Genomic DNA, 21667 nt, shown 5'->3' on the forward strand with positions numbered 1-21667 from the left:
TTGAGTAGGAAGTAATCTTGAACCAGTGAGCGGTTGTAGAGCTGTAGGCTGGGTTTAATAAAACGAATTTATTAAATGAAAAAAATGGTGGGATTATGGGCGTTTATTATATTTTATTCTTTTATATATTTCTAAATTTTTAAAAATGGAGAAATGTTTAGCCATTTGTCGCTCATATAAATGTAGTTTTCATTTGTTGAGTCTATGCTGTTGGTTTTAAAAACACTTCATTTAATCCTCACAATAACCTCATGGATAGGTGATATTCCCATTTTACAGATATGGTTAGACTGAAAGAAATAATGTTGTCATAGTTGACACAGTTAAGCGGCAGAACAATATTTGAACCTAGGTTGATCTAACTCTGATCTCTATACCCTTAACCTTTAGACCATATGTGGTCTTTAGAGACTACAAAAAAAGATTCAAACAGCTGTCAAACTGTCTTCCTTTTTACATTGGCAGTAAGCTGTACATACATAAACTTCAGAGTAGAGGTTAAACATCTTCTAGTATGGGTGTAATAGTTTAGAACTGTTAGAACTGTCATCGGGTTCTCCCTGAGTAGCAGTTTGAATGGCAGCACTCCCTAACAGTTGTGGCTTATGTGTGTGATTAAAAGAACCAAATGAGGAATCTACTTGGGTGTGCTGGGTTTCTGAACCTCCATTGTAATACTCTGTCCTTGGAGAACTTGAGCTGATCTTCACCAGCTACTAAAGCTGGTAATATATAATGTTTAGAGAAGTGGATCTGTGTAGAATCCTTTATAATGTTCAAGCTCTGTTTGCTTTATAATAGAGAACTTCCTGTACCGGATTCTGGATTGATGAAGTCAGAGGTCTGTGCTGCCTTGTCAGCAGGTAAAATTTGACGTTTTCAAAATATGTATATTGAAGTATCATTTTGTGTCTCTATTCAGGCCTAGCCAAAATGAATTCATGAAAATAGGAAGCTTCTCATTTTAGAGTTTGTTAAAACATGTTTTATAGTTTGTCAGTTTTCCTCAGTTTTATTGCTTGGTTGACAGATGAGATTGAGAGATTTTCCATTTGATTATTTAGTAAGTAACTTTGTTCAGCTTTATCTACAAAAGAGAGGATCATTGACCTTAGAAATTTTGTGGCATTATTTTTAAACGGAAGTATGTATTTAAACTTTATCACATTTTAAATCTGAATCCTTTTTATAATTTTTTGTAATTTACAGTTAATCATAAGTTTGAATACCTGGGTCTTCACAGGAAATATTTTGAAAGTTAATTGTACTTTAAAGTTTTAAAAACATATTTAAAATAACTGGACATAATCAAGAAACATTCTTAAATTTATCTTGATATATCTCAGTTTGTCTTAGTGCCATTCTTTTTATATCTAATATAATGGAGTTATTTTGAAAGAGGGAGGAATAATTGTATAGTTTGCTGAAAACTACTTTATGTTTGTCACATTGGACTTTAAAAGAGTCTGAATTCCAACTCATTTTTAGAACAATCTTTGAATAACTTAGTTATTTCACTGTTTGAAGTTTCTACAGTTGAATATTCTTTCTTTTCAGCAAATGAGATAAAACATGATTCCAAAGGTGAAAACATTTCCCTAGGGGAAATTACTAATGAGACCTCTGAAAGTGAAAATCTGGGAGACTTCAGTGAACACATAAAAAGTTCAGACTTGGATGAAAAGGTACAAGAGACTCTTGCATTTTCTTATTTCCTGGTCTAAACAGTGGTAATGCAGAATTTCATCTTAATGATGCTGTCAGTAGTTCAGACTTGGATGAAAAGGTACTGGGGGAACCTTCTGCATTTTCTTATTTCTTGGTCTAAATAGTTATAATACAGAAATTCATCGTAACAGTGTGGTCAGGTGACAAGTGTAACACCTTTTTATTGAGGAAAAGAATTGCATCATTCTGCTCCTAAGGATATATTGTTTGATGCTTTGCATAAGCACACTATTTACAAGTTTCACTTGTCTGGGAAAATAAGGTATTTAATTATTATTTATTTTTTTTGTTTGTTTTTTTTAGTGTCCTGAAGTTGGTCTCAAACCTACATAAGTCTCTAAATTATTACATATTTTTCTGCCTCATTAAACACAAAGTTCTGAATATCACTTGATCTTTAAAATTTAATAATATCCTAGTGCTCAAGGGCTATGAATGCACACAGCAGTTATTTAACCACAGATCCAGAAGGCATATTGGAGCGATGGCGGAACATACCACTGGCATATGTTATGGGGAAAAGTTTGGATATAAAGTTTGTTCTTGTTTTCTGCCAGAAAATGTGTATGATTGTCCTGACCTTTTGCATAATTCATTTGACTTCCTAGGCAACTATTTCATACTTTCTTTTTTCTCATTATTCCTGCTCTTTCATCCTCATGGCTAACAACCTAGTTTCCTACTTTCCAAGAAAATTGAAGTAACTGGAAAAGAGCATCCTGGTTCCCTACCAAAACATTAGCCACTTAACCTGCATCTGCTCCCCAAACTCCAGCTTCTCTTCAATTACAATAGATGATTTAGCCAAGGATATTCCTTCCACTTAAGTGCTAAAGTCCATCTCTTCTCTCTCTCAAAATATTACTGCAATAATTCTTCTTTTATTGTTGGATTATTCTCATCAGTATATAAACATGTTGTTCTCCCATTTTCAAACAGAACAAAAACCTTTACAAAGTCCCATTTTTTTTCCAGCTGTCACCCTATTTCTCAAAAGACATATCTATACCCACTATTTCTAGTTTCTCTTCTCCAGTTCTCTTGAACCCATTCCAAAGATATTTGCCTTTACTGCAACCAGAATTATCCTTTAACTCTCTGGTTGACCTCCTTGTTGCCGAATCCAATGAACATTTTCTCAGTCTTAATCTTACTTAACCTATCATCATTTGTCACAGTTGATCACACTTTCCTTGAAACCCTGACTTTCAGGGTAAACCTTGCCTGGTTTACTTTTTGCCTTTCTGTCTGCAACTTCCCAATTAATGTTGCTGGTGTCTCCTAATCTCCCTGACCTCTACATATTAGAATGACCTAGAGCCTAGACCATGATGTGTTCTTCTTTCCTATGTAGATTTGCTCTTTAAATGGTCTCATGCAACCTCATTGAATTAAATGCCATCTGTGTGCTAGGATTCTCAAATTTATAACTGCAGCCTGGACTTTCTGAACTGCAGACCTTTATGTCTAGTTGTCTACTGGATTTTTCCACTTGGATGTCCAGTTAGACATATAAAACTTAACATGTTCAAACTGAATTCCTAAAACATCTATATACAGCCTACCAGACTCATTTCAGCTGTAAGAACACACGCAGGCTGAAAGTAAAGGGAAGGAAAAAGATGTTCAGTGCAAATGGAAACAAAAAGCTGGTGCAGCTATACTTGTATCAAACAAAATAGACTTTAAAAAAGAGAGTGTAATTAAAGACAAAGAGATGCAGTACATAATGATAAAGTAGTCAATCCAGCAAGAAAATATAACATTTATAAATATGTATGCACCCAACATAAGAGTGTCAAAGTATATAATTGTATATACTATACAATAATAGTAGAGGACTTTAACATCTTACTTACATCAGTCATCAAAACTGAAAATCAGGGACACCTGAGTGGCTCAGTTGGTTAAACAGCCGACTTCCACTCAGGTCATGATCTCGCAGTTTGTGGGTTCAAGCCCCACATTGGGCTCTGTGCTGACAGCTCAAAGCCTGGAGCCTGCTTCGGATTCTGTATCTCCCTCTCTCTGCTCCCCCCCTCCACTCCTGCTCGCTCTCTCTCTCTCTCTCTCTCAAAAGTAAGTATTTAAAAATATCCTTTTAATTAAAAAAAAAAAAAACTGAAAATCAGTAAGGAAACATAAACCTTAAATGACATTTTAGACCAGATGGACTTAATAGATATATATGGAACATTCCATCCAAAAGCAGCAGAATATAAATTCCTCTCAAGTTCACACAGAATATTGTCTAGAATAGATAAGGTGTTAGGTCACAAAGCAAGTCTCAATAAATGCAAGAAGGTTTAAATCCCATCAAGCATATCAAGCATATCTAGCATACCACTATTGTATGAAACTAGAAATAAATTACAAGAGGAAAATCAGAAAAATCACAAATATGTGGAGAATAAACAACATGCTGCTGAACAATTGGTGGATCATAGAATAAATCAAAAGAGAAAAAAATACCTAGACACAATGAAAACGGAAATATGGCATACAAAAATCTACAGGATGAAGTAAAAGCAGTTCTGAGAGGGAGGTTGATAGCATGCAGGCCTACCTCCAGAAACAGGAGAAATCTCAATTTAATGGTACATCAGAAGGAACTAGAAAAAGAATAAAGCCAAAAGTTAGTAGGAGGAAGGAAATAATAAATATCAGAATGGAATAGGTGAAATAGAGAATAAAAAGACAGTAGAAAAGATCAGTGGAACCCAAGAGCTGGTTCTTTGAAAAGATAAAATTTACAAGACTTTTGGCCAGACTTAGAAACAACAACAACAACAACAAAAACAGGACTCAAATAAAATTAGAAGTGAAAAAGAAGTTATAACTGATACCACAGAAATACTATGAACTATAGTTCACTATGAATTATGAATTATAGACCAAAAACTTGGACAACCTAGAAGAAATAGATAAATTCCTAGAAACTTACAATTTTCCAAGAGTGAATTATGAAGAAATAGAAAATCTGATTATAATTACTAGTAAGGAGATTGAATCAGCAATCAAAAACCTCCCAAAAATTAAAGTCCAGGACCACTGGACTTCATTGGTGAATTCTATCGGACATTCAAAGAAGATTTAACACCTACCCTCCTTCACAAACTTTTTCCAATAACTGAAGAGGAGGAAACAGTTCCAAACTCACTTTACAAGGCCTGATACTAAAACCAGACACAGATACCACAAAAAAACGAAAATCACAGGCCAAGATCCCTAATGAACACAGGTGCAGAAACCTTCAACAAAATCAAATTCAACCTTAGGAATTCGACAGTACATGAAAAGGATTGTGCACCATGATCAAGTGGGATTTACTCCACAGATACAAGGATTATTCAACATCCACAAATCAAATCAATGTGATATGCCACATTAACAAAATGAAAGATAAAAATGTATGATCATCTCAATAGATACAGAAAAACATTGATAAAATTCAACATCCATTGATGATAAAAACTCAACAAAGTGGGTAGAGAATGTACCTCAACATAATCAAGACTGTATATGACAAACCCACAGCTAATGTCATATGCAACAGTGAAAGGTTAAAAGCTTTTCCACTGAGATCAAGAACAAGACAAGGATTCCCACTGTCCCTACTTTTATTCGACATAGCATTGGAAGTCCTAACAAGGACAGTTAGGCAAGAAAAAGAAATAAAAGATATCCAGATTGGAAAGGAAGAAGTAAAACCATCACTATTTGCTGGTGACGTGATATTATATATAGAAAACCCTCAAGACTCCACCAAAAAGCTGTTAGAACTAATAAATGGATTCAGTAAAGTTTCAGGACACAAAGTTAATATTCAAAAATCTGTTGTGTTTCTGTATAATAATAGCTATCAACAAAAGAAATCCAAAAAATCCCATTTATGGGCACATCAAAAAGAGTAAAATACCTATGAATAAATTTAACCAAAAACTATAGGTTACACTGAAAACCGTAAGACATTGGGGTGCCTGAGTGGCTCAGTTGGTCAAGCATCCAACTTCGGCTTAGGTCATGATCTCATGGTTCATGAGTTCAAGCCCTGTGTCGGGGTCTATGCTGATGGCTCAGAGCCTGGAGCCTGCTTTGGATTTTCTCTCTCTCTCTCTCTCTCTCTCTCTCTCTCTCTGCCCCTCCGCATTCGTGTTCTGTCTATCCCTCTCTCTCAAAGATAAACATTTGAAAAAATTTAAAAAACTATAAGACATTGATGAAAGAAATTAAAGACACAAATAAATGGAAAGATATTCTGTGCCCATGGATTGGAAGAATTAATATTGGTAAAATGACCGTACCACCCGAAGCAATGCACAGATTTGATGCGATCCCTATCAAAATTCCAATGGCATTTTCCACAGAACAAGAAAAAATACTTCTAAAATGTATAAGGAACCACAAAAGACCTTGAATAGCCAAAGCAGTCTTAAAAAGGAACAAAGCCAGAGGTATCACACTCCCTGATTTCAAACTATACCATAAACCTATAGTAATCAAAACAGTATGGTGTTAGCATAAAAACACACATAGATTAGTGGAACAGAATAGACAGCCTGGAAATAGACCCAAGTATATACAGTCAATTAATTTACAATAAAGGAAGTAAGGACATACAATGGGGGAAGGACAGTCTCTTCAGTAAATAGTTTTGGAAAAACTGGCCAGCTACATGCAAAAGAATGAATATGGATTACTATTTTGCACCATATACAAAAATTAACTCAAAATGGATTAAAGACCTGACTTTAAGACCTGAAACCATAAAGCCTAGAAGGAAACATAAGCAGTAATCTCCTTGACATAAATCTTAGCAAAGTTTTTTTGCATCTGACTCCAAAGGCAAGGGAAACAAAGCAAAACCAAACAAATGGGACCACATGAAACAGAAAAGCTTCTGCACAGAGAAGGAAACTACCAAACAACAAAATGCAAAGGCAACTTAACAGGAGAAGACATTTGTAAGTCATATATCAGATAAGGGGTTAATGTCCAAAATATGTGAAGAACTCCTGCAACTCAATGACAAAGAAAAACAAACAATCTGATTTAAAAATGGGCAGAAGACCTAAATTGGCATTTTCCAAAAGAAGACATCCAGTTGGTGAACAGACACATGAAAAGGTACTCAACATCACTCATGATCATGGAAATGTAAATCAGAACCACAGTGAGATATCACCTTAACATCTGTCTGAATGGTTGTTATTCAAAAGACAAGGAATAACAAATGCTGGTGAGGATATGGAGAAAAAGATACAGAGAAAACTTTTGTATACTGTTGGTAACAGTGTAATTTGGTATAACCACTATGGAAAAAAAGTATGGCAGTTCCTAAAAAAAACTAAAAATAGAACTACCATACAATCTAGCAGTTCCACTACAGGGTTTCCAAAAAAACCAAAAATATTAATTCAAAAAGATACATGCACTCCTGTGTTCATTGCAGTATTATTTACCAGTATTACGCTAAGTAAAGTAAGTCAGGCAAAGAAAAATAAATACTTTATGATTTCACTGTTTGGAATCAAAACAACAACCACAATAAAACCCGGACTCAAAGATATAGAGAACAGATTGGTTGTTGCCAGACAGGAGGGGGGGTTGTGGTGGGGCAAAATGGGTGAAGGGTGGTCAAAAGGTACAAACTTTCAGTTATAAAATAAGGGGGTACAATCTACAGCATAGGGAATATAGTTAATATTGTATTCACTTTGTATGGTGACAGATGGTAATTAGATCAGTTGTGATCATTTTGTAATGTATACAAATGCCAAAGCGCTATGTTGTACACCTGAAATTAATGTAATTAATTTATTATTTAATAATAAATAAATTATTATTAATAAATTAATGTAATTAATGTAATATTGTATGTCAGCTATGTCTCAATAAAAAATTAAGAAAGAATTTTTTAAATTTTTTAAAAAATGAACTTCTGTTATATATCCCCTCCTCTACCACAAACTAGTTCCTCCTATAATCTTCTCCTTCTCTGTTAATGGCAACTCCATCCTTTATGATTGTTCAGACTCAAAACCTTGGATTTCCTTTCTTTTTCTCTCAGTCCATACCCAGACTGCAAGGAAAACCTGCAGGCTTTACCATCAGATGTCTAGAAACTGTCCACTTTTCATCACCCCTCACCAATACCACACAGACCCAAGTGAGGGTCCTCTCTTGCCTGATTTATTACAGTCACCTTCTAGTAGATCTCCTGCTTCTAATTTTGTTCTCTTGTAGTTTATTCTCGACACAGCATGAGTTAGATCATGTCATTATTTTGTTTCAGACTCTCCGTGCATGAGTTAGATCATGTCATTATTTTGTTTCAGACTCTCCGTTAGTTTCTAATGACATTCAGATTCAAAGCCAAAGTCCTTACTGTGACCTGTAGTGCCCTGTATCTGTCTCCTATACCCATTCCCCACCTTGTTATCTCTCTGATCTCTTATACTCCTATCCATATCCATTTCACCCTGACCACACTAGCCTTCTTGCTGTTCTTAAAACATAGTAGGCTTTCTCCTACTTCAGGGCCTTTGCTCTCGCTATTTTATCTGCCTGGGATGTTCTCCTAAAAATAGTACAGCTGGTTCTCATACTTCCTTTACATCTTCACTCAGGTTTCGTGTTCTCAAAGATAACTTTCCTGGCCATTCAACCTGAAACTTCAAGTGTTCTCCTTTCTCTCAACATTTCATATTCCCCTTTCTTATATTTATTATGGTTTAACATTCTACACATTTACTTTTTTATGTTTATCTCTTCCTGCTAGAGTGAAGCTCCATGAAAGCAAGGATTTTTGTCCATTTTGCTTACTACTAAATCTCTAGCACCTAGTGCAGTGGCTGATACAGAGTAATAACACAAATGTTGAATGCATATTGAATATGAACTCCATTTGAAAAGTCTTTAAGTGCTATAAGAGTCTTATAACACAAAGAATCTTACAAAGTACTTGCTTAATGGTTTGATGATTACAGCCAGTATGTACTCAGCCTTTATCATAATGCCAACCAGTCACTGTTAAGTGCCTAGTATGGGTTATCACATTTTATCCACATAATATAATGAGATGCTGCTCAGGAGCCCCCCAGACCACCCTCAGATTTGTTGATTTGCTAGAACTTACAGAGGTCAGCAAAGCTGTTAATACTTGAGATTACATTTTATTACAGTGAAAGAGTGTACATTAAAATCCACAAACAAGATGGGGCACCTGGGTGGCTCAGTCGGTTAAGCGGGCGACTTCAGCCAAGGTCACGATCTTGCGGTCTGTGAGTTCGAGCCCCGCATCGGGCTCTGGGTTGATGGCTCAGAGCCTGGAGCCTGCTTTGGATTCTGTGTCTCCCTCTCTCTCTGCCCCTCCCCCATTCATGCTCTGTCTCTCTCTGTCTCAAAAATAAATAAACGTTAAAAAAATTAAAAAAAAAAATCCACAAACAAGAGTCACATAGGGCAGAGTCCAAGAGAAACCAGGCACAGGTTTCCAGCTGTCCTTTCTCAGTAGACCCATGTAGACACTGCTTGCTTCTCCCAGCAATGATGCATAGCAACACAGAGGAATGCTAGCCAAAGGAATTTACCTGAGCCCTGGTCAGTCTTTTTTGGGGTCAGTCACAGTGGCATGTCTGACTGCCTGTGTGGCTGACCTTGATCACTCAGTCTCTCCATACCCTCCAGAGGTCACGCTGGATACCAGATGACCTGAGGCCCCCACCATAAGTCAAATTGTTAGTTTAGACTGTCTAGAGTGGCCCAAAGCCCCTGCCATGAATTACACTATTAGTATACACTGTCTGGTCCCAGACCCCCAAGTAAGCAAAAACACATTACCAAAGGCAGCACATTCCAAGGGCTTAAAAGTTCCCTCCAAGGAGTAGATCAAGGACCATACCTTCAATGTACACAGTATAGACAACCCTGACTTGCTGAGTTACTCATTTGCTGCACATGGGGCATGTGCTATTATTCTTTTTAATAGATGAAGAAACAGATTTTGAGTCTGTATCTTGTCCAAGGTCTCACAGCAGAGTCCCTTGACTTACAGTATAGCAAGGGTTGGCAAAGTTTTTTTCAAAGGGCTAGATGGTAAAATTCCTGTATGGCTTTGTGGGCCCTATAGTTGATGTTGCAACTCTGCCGTCATAACATGAAAGAAGCCATAGACAATATATAAACAAATAGCAGTTGCTATATTCAAGTAAATCTTTACAAAAACAGGCAGGCTGTAGCTTGCCAGCCCTTGCTCTGAAGCATTAAAAACAAACAAACGGGCGCCTGGCTGGCTCAGTTGGTTAAGCATAGGACTTTGGCTCAGGTCATGATCTTGCAGTTCATGGGTTTGAGCCCCGTGTCAGACTCTGTGCTGACAGCCCAGAACCTGGAGCCTGCCTCAGATTCTGTGTCTCCTTCTCTCTTTGCCCTTCCCCAACTCGTGCTCTGTCTCTGTCTCTCAAAAATAAATGAATGTTAAGACAAAATAACAACAAAAACTAGTTTGTACTCTGTTCTACTTAAAGCTGAGGAAAAGACTTAATCCATTTGTTCCTGTAAGGATAGATTTTAGGAGATGTTTGCCAGAAGTCATTGAATTCTTAACACTGTAAATATTTTCAAGATGTAGACTATTTTTGGCATTAATTCTTTTAAAATAATCCACAGAATTGTTTAGTTGCTTCCTAGTATAGTAAGATTTTTGGTTTTGTTTAAGAAAAGGGGATGATACATTTATTCTTCTAATATTATGGTAAGCTTCAAAGTACCAACTCTAGAAAATAATCATGACCAAACAGTAATACTTGTCTTTAAGATATCTGGCCTCCGCGCTGCCTGGGTGGCTCAGTTGGTTGAGTGTCCGACTTCGGCTCAGGTCATGATCTCACGGTTCATGAGTTCGAACCCCACATCGGGCCCTGTGCTGACAGCTCAGAGCCTGGAGCCTGCTTCGGATTTTGTGTCTACCTCTCTCTCTGCCCCTCCCCCACTCTTGCTCTTTCTCTGTCTCTCACAAATAAATAAATGTTAAAAAAAATTTTTTTTTAAGATATCTGGCCCCCAAATTTGGGAATTAAACTTTGTCTCTCTCTCACTTTACATTTTAGGAATTTGAGGGGATAAATAGATTGACTTTAGGACATATGTATGGCCTACTACTTTTCTCCTTTTACATAGTTTTCTGTGAATTTTTATAAATGCTTCCTTACTGATATTTTGTATATATTTATATAATACTTACAGGATAAATATTCATGGAATAAGTATATGTATATTCTGTCTTTTCCAGTGACCTTTTATTTTGTCTTGTGTATGTAACAATTTTTAAATTTAACCATGATAGGAATTACTTAATTCTAGTTTTGAACCCCATATAGCTAAAATGCTAGTATACCGTTTTAAAATTTTTTTATTTTGAGATAATTGTAGATTCACAGGAAGTTGCAAAAGTAGTATAGAGAGGACCTGTGTATCCTCCACCTAGTTTTTTCCTGATTACGTCTTTAAATGCAACATCAGAAGCAGGAATCTGATATTAAATGTATAGTATAGATACTTGTCTGTATTTTATTAAATGGGCAGACTCTTTTAGCCACCACTGCAATCGAGGTAAAGAATTATGCTATCACTATAAATATCTCCCTTATGTTATTCCTTGGTTACACTTTTCTCCCTAACTCTAACATTCCTAACCTTAGCCAACCATTAATCTGTTTTCCATCTCTGTAATTTTGGTATTTTGAAATAGATGTAGATTTGCTGGAGGTTGACTAGAAGATTATCAATTTTGTTACTATTTGAAAAGAACCAGCTTTGGTTTTATTAATTTTTTTTCTCTGTTGCTCTGTTGTTTTCTATTTTACTGATTTCTGCTGATCATTACTTTCTCCTTTTTTCTGCTTACTTTGGATTTAATCTGCCATTCATTTTGTAGTTTCTTTTTTTTTTAAATTTTTTTAATGTTTATTCATTTTTGAGAGACAGAGTATCAGAGTGCAAGCCGGGGGTGGGGCAGAGAGAGAGGGAGACACAGAATCCTAAGCAGACTCCAGGCTCTGAACTGTCAGCACAGAGCCTGACGCGGGGCTCAAACTCACAAACCGTGAGATCGTGACCTGAGCTTAAGTCAGAGGCTTAACCAACTGAGCCACCCAGGCACCCCTCTTTTTGTAGTTTCTTAAGGTTACAACTGGGGTCACTGATTTAAAACTTATTTTCTGAGACAATTTAGTGCTATAAACATATCCATAAATACTGCCTTAGCAGGATCCCACATTTCTTTTAACTTTGAAATAGTTATAGATTCACCACAGTAGTGGTAAGAAATAACAGAAATCTCATGTACTCTTTACCCAATTTCTCCCAATGGTAACATTGCAAAGCTTTAGTATAATACCACAACCAGAATATTGACACTATAATACAGTCAGAGATACAAAACACTTCCATCACCACAAGGATCCCTTATGTTACCCTTTTATAACCATGCCTGCTTTCTCTGTGCCTCCCCCTAACCTCTCCTTAACCCTTGACAACTGCTAATCTGTTCTTCATTGCTATAATTTTGTCATTTCAAGATGTTACAGGGACGCCTGGGTGGCTCAGTTGGTTAAGTGTCCGACTTCAGCTCGGGTCATTGATTTCACGGTTCGTGGATTTGAGCCCTGTGTCAAGCTCTGTGCTGACAGCTCAGAGCCTGGAGCCTGCTTCGGGTTCTGTGTCTCCCTCTCTGTCTCTCTCTGCCCCTCCCCCACTCATGCTCACTCACTCTCAAAAATAAACATTAAAAAAATTTTTTTTAAGTGTATTACATAAATGGAATTAGATATAGTACGTAACCACTGCAGATTGGGGTTTTTTTCACCCAGCATAATGCTCTGGATAGTCATCAAGTTTGTTGCATGTATCAATAGTTCATTCATTTTGATTGCTTAGCAGTATTCCGTGGGATGGGTTACTACCATTTATTTAAAAGCTGTTCACTCATTGAAGGACAACTGTCTTGTCTCCAGTTTTGGGCTATTCCAAATAAAGCTGCTATAAACATTTGTGTACAGGTTTTTGGTGAATCTAATTTTTAGTTTCTCTGGGATCAATGCCCAAGTCTGTATTTGCTGGGTTGTATGGTAATTGTATGTTTAGGTTTTAACTTAGGTGAGTTCTGCCTCCAGATTACTCTTCCACAGTAGCAGTTAGTTTAAATATTTTTTCGGTTCTTGTAACCTCAGCTGGGCTGTTTGGAGTCTAACCTTAGAGAGATACAGTTCAAGGATCAGCGAGAGATTTGCACCAAGTGTATAACCAGATTTCAGGGTTTCCTGTCTTAGGTTCTCTCCTTTCCTGGATTCTCATCCTTATTTCCCAGTTTCTGACTATGTCCTAAATTTAGCCTTCCAGTTCATTGTTTCAGCAAGGCAAGTTCTTGGCCTTCCCAGGTGATTCCAACTAGGGCCTACCTTCAGGAATAAAACCATGAAAGCAAAAGAGCTGGTCAGTACTATTCCTTCTTTCCAAGTGTAGACTTCGCTCCAGATTCTGCCTGCTTTTCATATCTTTCCAGTGATTTTTTTTACATTTTATCTAGGGTTTAGAATTGTTAACTGCAAGAGGATTATCCCAGTAAGACATACTCTGCCATTTCTCAAAGTGGATGTATTGTTTATTGTTTTTAATTTTATACAAACAGTAGCATACCATTCTTTATCTTGCTTTTTAAACTAAATATATAATGGAGATTGTTTCTTTTCAACGTATGTAATTATGCCCTGTTTTTCTAATTGTATAATTATCCACTGTATGGATATACTCTATTCAACAACTTCCACTGTTGGTGGACAGTTGCTTTGTTCCCATTTTTTGCAATTTAAATATTGCTGCATTATGTACCCTTGAACATAAGGCATTTTGTATATGTGCAAGCATTTTTGGATTAATTCTTAGAAGTAGAATTGTCAGATTGGCCTACATAAAGATGACTGTGATTTATACATTCAGCAACATTGGGTAAGAATGCCAGTTTTCTCCCCACACACTAACCAACTCAGTATTAAAATTTTGTCCCATCTGTCTATTTTTACAAATGACTTTTAGTTTTAATTTGCTTTCCTCTTATGAGACTAGTTAAGCATCTTTTAGTATATTTAAAGGCCATTTACATTTTTTATGAACTTCCTTTTTATGTTCTTTGCCCATTTTTCTTCTGAGATTTTGATTTTTTTAGTTGTAGGAACTTTTCATGTATTAAATATATTCTTACATCACTCATCATCAGGGAAATACAAATGAGATATCACTTCACACCTGTCAGAATGGCTAAAATTAACAACTCAAGAAACAACAGATGTTGGCGAGGATTCAGAGAAAGGGGAACCCTCTTACGCTGTTGGTGGAAATGCAAACTGGTGCAGCCACTCTGGAAACCGGTATGAAGGTTCCTCAAAACGTTAAAAATAGAACTACACTATGATCCAGCAATTTTACTGCTAGGTATTTACTCAGAGGGTACAAAAATACTGATTTGAAGGGATACATGCACTCCAGTGTTTATAGCAGCATTATCAGCAATACCCAAATTATAGAAAGAACCCAAATGTCCATTGACTGATGAATGGATAAGGAAGTTGTGTATATGTACAAGGGAATATTACTCAGCCATAAAAAGAATGAAATCTTACCATTTGAAATGACATGGATGGAGCTCTAGAGTATTAGGCTAAACAAAATAAGTCCATCATAGAAGGACAAATACCATATGATTTCACTCATGTGGAAGTTAAGAAACAAAACAAATGAACCTGGGTGGGGGGAGGAGGGAAAAGAGAGAAAGGCAAACCGTAAAACAGACTTTAGCTGTAGAGAACAAACTGAGGGTTACGAGGGGAGGTGGGCAGGGGAATGGGCTAAGTGGGTGATGGGTATTAAGGAGGGCACTTCTTGTGATGAGCACTGGGTATTCTAATGAAGCTCTTCCCCATTTCAAGATTTAAAATTTTTCTTCTGTATTTCCTCCTGGTGCTTTTTTCTGTTGTTTTTTATTATGTTTGAATTTTTTATCTATCTGAATCTAACATTTATCTTAGGAGAAAGAAGGTAGAAACAATGTAACCTTTAAAAAATTTTTTTTGACAAATGGCTTTTGTGTGCTTTGTATTCTCCAGCATAAGAAAATATCTAACATATTTATATTCACACCTGTTGGTATCATAATTTATGGTTTCTGCTTCTGGTATCATGCTTAGTCTTTCTCCACCCTCCAAATTATAATTTATCTCTATTTTGTTTTTGCTATTTCTGATATTTTTTGTATTTAAATCTTTAATGAACCTAAAAAGTATTTTGACATATGGTGAGTTGCTACCAAACTTATTTTCTATCCAGTTAGCTAGACTGTTGTTCTACTTCCATTTATTGAATCATTTTTTCACAAATTTCAAATGCTATCTTTAAATTTTTCAAATTTTTATGTATGGAACTATTCCTTCTCTTTTGTTTCATTGATTGCCCAGGTCCTTTTACTGATACCATATTGTCAGTTATTTGAAAAATAAAAATGGCAAGCAAAATAAAAATAAAACAAGGAACGCTTACTTTAAAAGATTCTGAAATGTATTATAAATCTAAAATATTTTTTGGCTGTTCTTATATTTTCCTAAGAGTTCTTTAAACTCACATGTAAAGTAGTTTTTAAAGTGTATGAATTAATTTAGGGAGAACTAACATCTTTACATTTAATAATCTCATTCAGGGGGCCCCTGGGTGGCTCAGTTGGTTGAGTGTCAGACTTCAGCTCTGGTCATGATCTCACTGCTGTGGGTTTGAGCCCTGCATCAGGCTCTGCTGACAGCTCAGATCCTGGAGCCTGCTTCGGATTCTGTGTCTCCCTCTCTGCCCTCCTGAGCTCGCACTCTCTGTCTCTCTGTCAAAAATAAATAAACACTTAAAAAAATTTTTTTTTAATCTCATTCAGGAACATAGTATATTTTTGTATTTGTTGATGTTTTATGTTTCTCACTTGATTTTTCTAATTTTCTTCGTAACAGTAGTATATGCAGTGCGTATCATTATGTAATGTGTGATTATGTACTTTAAAAAAGAGTAGTTGCTAAGAGAGTGCATTTTCAGAGTTCTCATCACAAGGAGAAAATTTTTTTCTTGTTTTCTTCTTTTTGTTGTATCTCTGTGAAAAGATGGATGTTAGCTGAACCAGTTGTAATGATCTGACAATATATATAAACCCAACCATCATGCTGTATGCTTTAAACTTATACCATAATATGTATCAATTAATTCTCAATAAGACTGGAAAAATGTTTAATAATTAAAAAATAATTTTTTTTTTAAATTTTTTTTTTCAACGTTTTTTATTTATTTTTGGGACAGAGAGAGACAGAGCATGAACGGGGGAGGGGCAGAGAGAGAGGGAGACACAGAATCAGAAACTGGCTCCAGGCTCCGAGCCATCAGCCCAGAGCCTGACGCGGGGCTCGAACTCACGGACCGCGAGATCGTGACCTGGCTGAAGTCGGACACTTAACCGACTGCGCCACCCAGGCGCCCCAAAAAATAATTTTTTAAAATTAAAAAGACTTGAAAGATATAAAGTAAGATATTAAATGGTTATCACTGCTCAAATGATAGGTGATTTGGAGGTTTGTTTTCTTGGTGCTTGCCTGTTTTTTCAAAAGTTTAAGCATTTAGAACTTTCTTATAATTGGAAAGTCACAATTCCAGAACACTAATGTGAAATGTTTTAAGTATAGTGATATATAAGATACATACAAATACTTCCTTTTTACATTTTTTAAAAATTTATTTTTAAGAGAGACAGAGTGCGAGCAGCGGGGGAAGAGAGAGAGGGGGAGACAGAGAATTGAAAGCAGGCTCCAGGCTCCAAATTGTCAGCACACAGCCTGACACAGGGCTTAAACTCATGAACCACGAGATCATGACCTGAGCTGAAGTCTGATGCTTAACCGACTGAGCCACCCAGGCACCCCATATAGATACTTCTAATGAGAAAAATAAATTTATGTTCATAAATACCATCTGAAAATAAAAATCATTTGAAGCTTTTTATCTGAAAGAAAACAAATGTAACTTTAATTGTTCCTAATAACTTTAAATGACAGCCTGTATAATTAAAAGTGATGTCAAAAGCTGAGAAAATATATTATTTCTATTAGTTTTTTTTTTAAGCAACAGTGGAATTTTTAAGTCAATATTCATTATTTTAAATAATACAGAGTTGTGTTTTTGGTTGGCCATCAGGTGGTGGTTTAATTAACATCTAATAAATTCTAATATGTCTGGTAAGCCTCAGCTTAATATGGAATGCAGAGATACTCACTTGTACTTTTTAACCATAATCTCCTTATAGCATAGATTTTCAGAAGAGGTGACTATTAAAGAAGAAAAAGAAAATATTTTTGAAGTTTGCAAAAGGTCTGTAACATTTTTAATTATGTAACTTTAAAATAGTCAAATAATTTGTATTTTGAGTGTGTTTTTCATTCTCTGCTTTATGTACTTGGACCACTATGCCGTAAGCCATATAGGGGTATTATTAAATTGGTGTATCAGGTACACACAGATGTCAGCAATACTGTAAGTTACCTTAAAGCTGTCACAAAGATTTTTGAGCCATTAAAATATTTTTCAAGGAAGGAGTAAAGAGTAGTGATAAAAGAAAAAAGAATGTGTACATGACATTTGTGAAGGCAAAAGCAGCTGAAATCAGATGAATATTGCAGTTTGCAGGTATCTGACATGGTTGTGGTCATGAGTACTGCAAGTTACAGTACACTCACTAGAATATATGCAAATACAAAACTTAGAGTTGGAGGATACCTTGGAGATCACCTGACCATCTTGCACTCCCATTTTGCTGTTGAGGCAAGGTACACTCAAATCAGGTGACAAATGTGTTCAAGTCTTTTTATGTTAAGACATAGTTTTCAAAGTGTGATTCTTGTAGTGGCAGCAGCATCTGGGAATGAGTCAGAAATGCAAATTATTTGGTCCCATCCCTGATTTGCTAAATCAGAAACGCTGGAGATGGAGCCCATCAGTCTGTGTTTCAACAGCGCCCCTTAGCTAGTCCTAAGAGGTGCTCAAGTTTGAGAACCATTGTATTAAGGGAAAGCTAGGTAAGAATTAGATTGGCACAGAAACCCAGTACGATTCATGACCATTTGAAAATTTTTAAAGGAAAAAATGACAATTTAACTTTTTTATTCTATTGAAAGCATTTTGCTTACAAACTAAATAGTGTCATTGCAGCCTGCAGAGTTTTATCATGATTTTGGATCTACCATAATGACCAGGAATGTTGACATTGAAGTCACTACATTACCCTTGGATTCAGTCATCCAATCAAAAACAAAAAGTTTTACTAGATCATCTCTTCCATCTGTAAAATTCCATAATTCTTATTTGTTTATTGTATGTTATTGCTTTTGTTTTGAGGGAGGTTATTATTGAATGCACATATTAATTATGTCCCAAGTTGGAAAGAGAAGTATCTTTATTTTCTGTGTAATTTTTAAGCCCCGTCAATGCTAGTAAGTTTCAACTGTTGTAAGTGTGGGACCCTTTTCTATTTTTACTCTCCATTGGTCCAGGGAACCCCAGCTGAAAAAGCTTGTTAGAATTGTTTTTAAGATAAAATATATTAGCTGAGAGATCTTTCTCCAAAAAACTGATTTCCTTATCTATTAGTTGTCTGTTAGTCAGCTTTGAGATACTTCCTCCTCTCCCCCTTGCTTATTTCTTTTTCTAGGTAAGTGAAACTCCAGAAAACTTTTTTTTGGGGGGGGGGAGATTTTAATTTTATTTTAATTTAATTTAATTTTTTATTTTTAAAAATTTACAACCAAATTAGTTAGCATATAGTGCAACAATGATTTCAGGTAGATTCCTTAGTGCCCCTTACCCATTTAGCCCATCCCCCCTCCCACAACCCCTCTAGTAACCCTCAGTTTGTTCTCCATATTTATGAGTCTCTTCTGTTTTGTCCCCCTCCCTGTTTTTATATTATTTTTGTTTCCCTTATGTTCATCGGTTTTGTCTCTTAAAGTCCTCATATGAGTGAAGTCATATGATTTTTGTCTTTCTCTGACTAACTAATTTCACTTAGCATAATACTCCCCAGTTCCATCCACGTAGTTGCAAATGGCAAGATTTCATTCTTTTTGATTGCCGAGTAACACTCCATTGTATACATATACCACATCTTCTTTATCCGTTCATCCATCGATGGACATTTGGGCTCTTTCCGTACTTTGGCTATTGTTGATAGTGTGGCTATAAACATGGGGGTGCATGTGTCCCTTCGAAACAGCACACCTATATCCTGTGGATAAATGCCTAGTAGTGCAATTGCTGGGTCGTAGGGTAGTTCTATTTTTAGTTTTTTTGAGGAACCTCCATACTGTTTTCCGGAGTGGCTGCACCAGCTTGCATTGCCACCAACAGTGCAAAAGAGATCCTTTTTCTCCGCATCCTCGCCAACATCTGTTGTTGCCTGAGTTGTTAATGTTAGCCATTCTGACAGGTGTGAGGTGGTATCTCATTGTGGTTTTGATTTGTATTTCCCTGATGATGAGTGATGTTGAGCATTTTTTCACGTGTCGGTTGGGCATCTGGATGTCTTCTTTGGAGAAGTGTCTGTTCAAGTCTTTTGCCCATTTCTTCACTGGATTTTTTTTGGGGGGGGGGAGGTGTTGAGTTTGATAAGTTCTTTATAGATTTTGGATACTAGCCCTTTATCTGATATGTCATTTGGAAATATCTTCTCCCATTCTGTCGGTTGACTTTTAGTTTTGGTGATTGTTTCCTTCACTGTACAGAAGCTTTTTATTTTGATGAGGTCCCAGTAGTTCATTTTTGCTTTTGTTTCCCTTGACTCCGGAGACATGTTGAGTAAGAAGTTGCTGCAGCCAAGATCAAAGAGGTTTTTGCCTGCTTTCTCCTCTAGGATTTTGATGGCTTCCTGTCTTACATTGAGGTCTTTCATCCATTTTGAGTTTATTTTTGTGTGTGGTGTAAGAAAGTGGTCCAGGTTCATTCTTCTGCATGTCACTGTCCAGTTTTCCCAGCACCACTTGCTGAAGAGACTGTCTTCATTCCATTGGATATTCTTTCCTGCTTTGTCCAGCAAACTCTTTTTAAGTTTTTCTAAAATTGGTTATATAGGATCTCACATATTAAAATAGAGTTGAAACTGTTTATTTTTGTTTATTTTTTTAACATTTATTTATATTTGAGAGAGAGAGTAAACAGGGGAGGGGCAGAGAGAGAGGGAGACACAGAACTCCAAGAGGGTTCCAGGCTCTGTGCTATCAGCCCAGAGCCCAGCACAGGGCTCAAACTCACAAACTGTGAGATCATGACCTGAGCCAAAGTCAGATGCTTAACCGACTGAGCCACCCAGGTGCCCCTAGTTGAAACTGTTTAAATCAGCAACCAAGGACAGTAAATTTTTTATACCTTCTTCCCAAAGGAAGCTCTCAAGTACATGTATAAATTTATTAAATATACTTATCCCAAAGAATTAATTTATAACTCATTCTTTTTTCACTATACTATCAATAGAATAATTGGATAATCTTTTCTGTTAGAATGCCAGCTCAGTGCCTCCTTGGACATTTTGTCTGGCATGATCAAAAGTATTCTGCTCAGGACAGCTGGGTGGCTTGGTCAGTTGAGCGTCCAACTTCGGCTCAGGTCATGATCTCATGGTTCATGGGTTCGAGCCCTGTGTCGGGCTCTGTGCTGACCGCTCAGAGCCTGGAGCCTGCTTCGGATTCTGTGTCTGCCCCTCTCTCTCTGCCCCTCTCCCACTCATGCTCTGTCTCTCTCTGTCTCTCAAAAGTGAATAAAGATTTTTAAAAAAAGTTTTTTTGGGGCGCCTGGGTGGCTCAGTCGGTTGGGCAGCCGACTTCGGCTCAGGTCATGATCTCGCGGTCAGTGAGTTCAAGCCCCGCGTCGGGCTCTGTGCTGACAGCTCAGAGCCTGGAGCCTGTTTCGGATTCTGTGTCTCCCTCTCTCTGACTCTCCCCAGTTCATGCTCTCTCTCTGTCTCAGAAATAAATAAACGTTAAAAAAAAAAATTAAAAAAAAATTTTTTTTAAAGTATTCTGCTCTAGTTTTAACCCAACCACCTTACTCCTGCCTCTACCCTGGCCATTTAACAAGCATTGGTTTTCTATGTAAGAAGGCAGGAACGCTTACTGAAAATAATGAAGAATCATAGTATGGTAACACTATACAGCATGGTATATAGTATATACATAGTGTTAGGTTGTGTTTCCACTCGATTCTCATTACTTTAAAGGTTTTAGAATAAATTTAAATTCTGATTTTGTTTTTTTCTGCTCATACAGCAAAGATCCTAAAAATTCAGAGATGGTTGGTGAATGTCAGTTATCAACATTGGCCCCCAAACCTCTGTGCTTATCAGTGCCACCTTTGAATCTAAGTGCTCATCAAGAAGACATATTACTGAAGCCCTGGATGAATGGTACTATTTTCTTAATATAATTATGTTGCCTTTTGATAGTATAGAAATTATGTGGGAGATTTTTTTCACCAAAAACAAAAAAGGTTAAAAAAATCAAAACCAGCCTAGGATATGTTAAAATTAGGAAGTTTGTATACCTTTACTTGTAAATACTTTTGATGGAACAATTTCTTAAATATCTGTACTTACGTGATAGTTGTAGTGCAAATAAATTATAGGTTATACCTAAAATATTCATATTTTAGTTGAATATTTTAGAACTATAATGTATTTTAAAATTTGTGTTAGTTTTTTTGAAAATCCATAAAGCTTTTGAACAAAATAAGCTAGATTGAGGAATGAATTTGGAAACAATAAATTTTCTTTGTGTAGCTCACACCTAATTGTCCCTTCCTGTCGTTGACTTCGTGCTTCCTG

General features: G+C 36.4%; 1 protein-coding gene across 6 annotated transcripts in view; it reads left to right on the forward strand.

Annotated features, from left to right (window-relative positions):
- Positions 1-21667, forward strand: part of TOPAZ1 (testis and ovary specific TOPAZ 1) — a 100341-nt gene that overhangs the window by 12760 nt on the left and 65914 nt on the right. For all 6 annotated transcript variants that reach the window (XM_060638041.3, XM_060638044.3, XM_060638047.3 and 3 more), the window contains 4 exons: positions 802-863; positions 1558-1685; positions 17108-17172; positions 21114-21250. In XM_060638041.3, coding sequence (XP_060494024.2) covers positions 802-863; positions 1558-1685; positions 17108-17172; positions 21114-21250 — 392 coding nt within the window. The remainder of the gene's footprint in view (positions 1-801; positions 864-1557; positions 1686-17107; positions 17173-21113; positions 21251-21667) is intronic.

This window comes from Panthera onca, chromosome C2 (genome assembly GCF_046562875.1).
Source record: "Panthera onca isolate mPanOnc1 chromosome C2, mPanOnc1 haplotype 2, whole genome shotgun sequence".
In the NCBI taxonomy this organism is placed as follows: Eukaryota; Metazoa; Chordata; class Mammalia; order Carnivora; family Felidae; genus Panthera; species Panthera onca.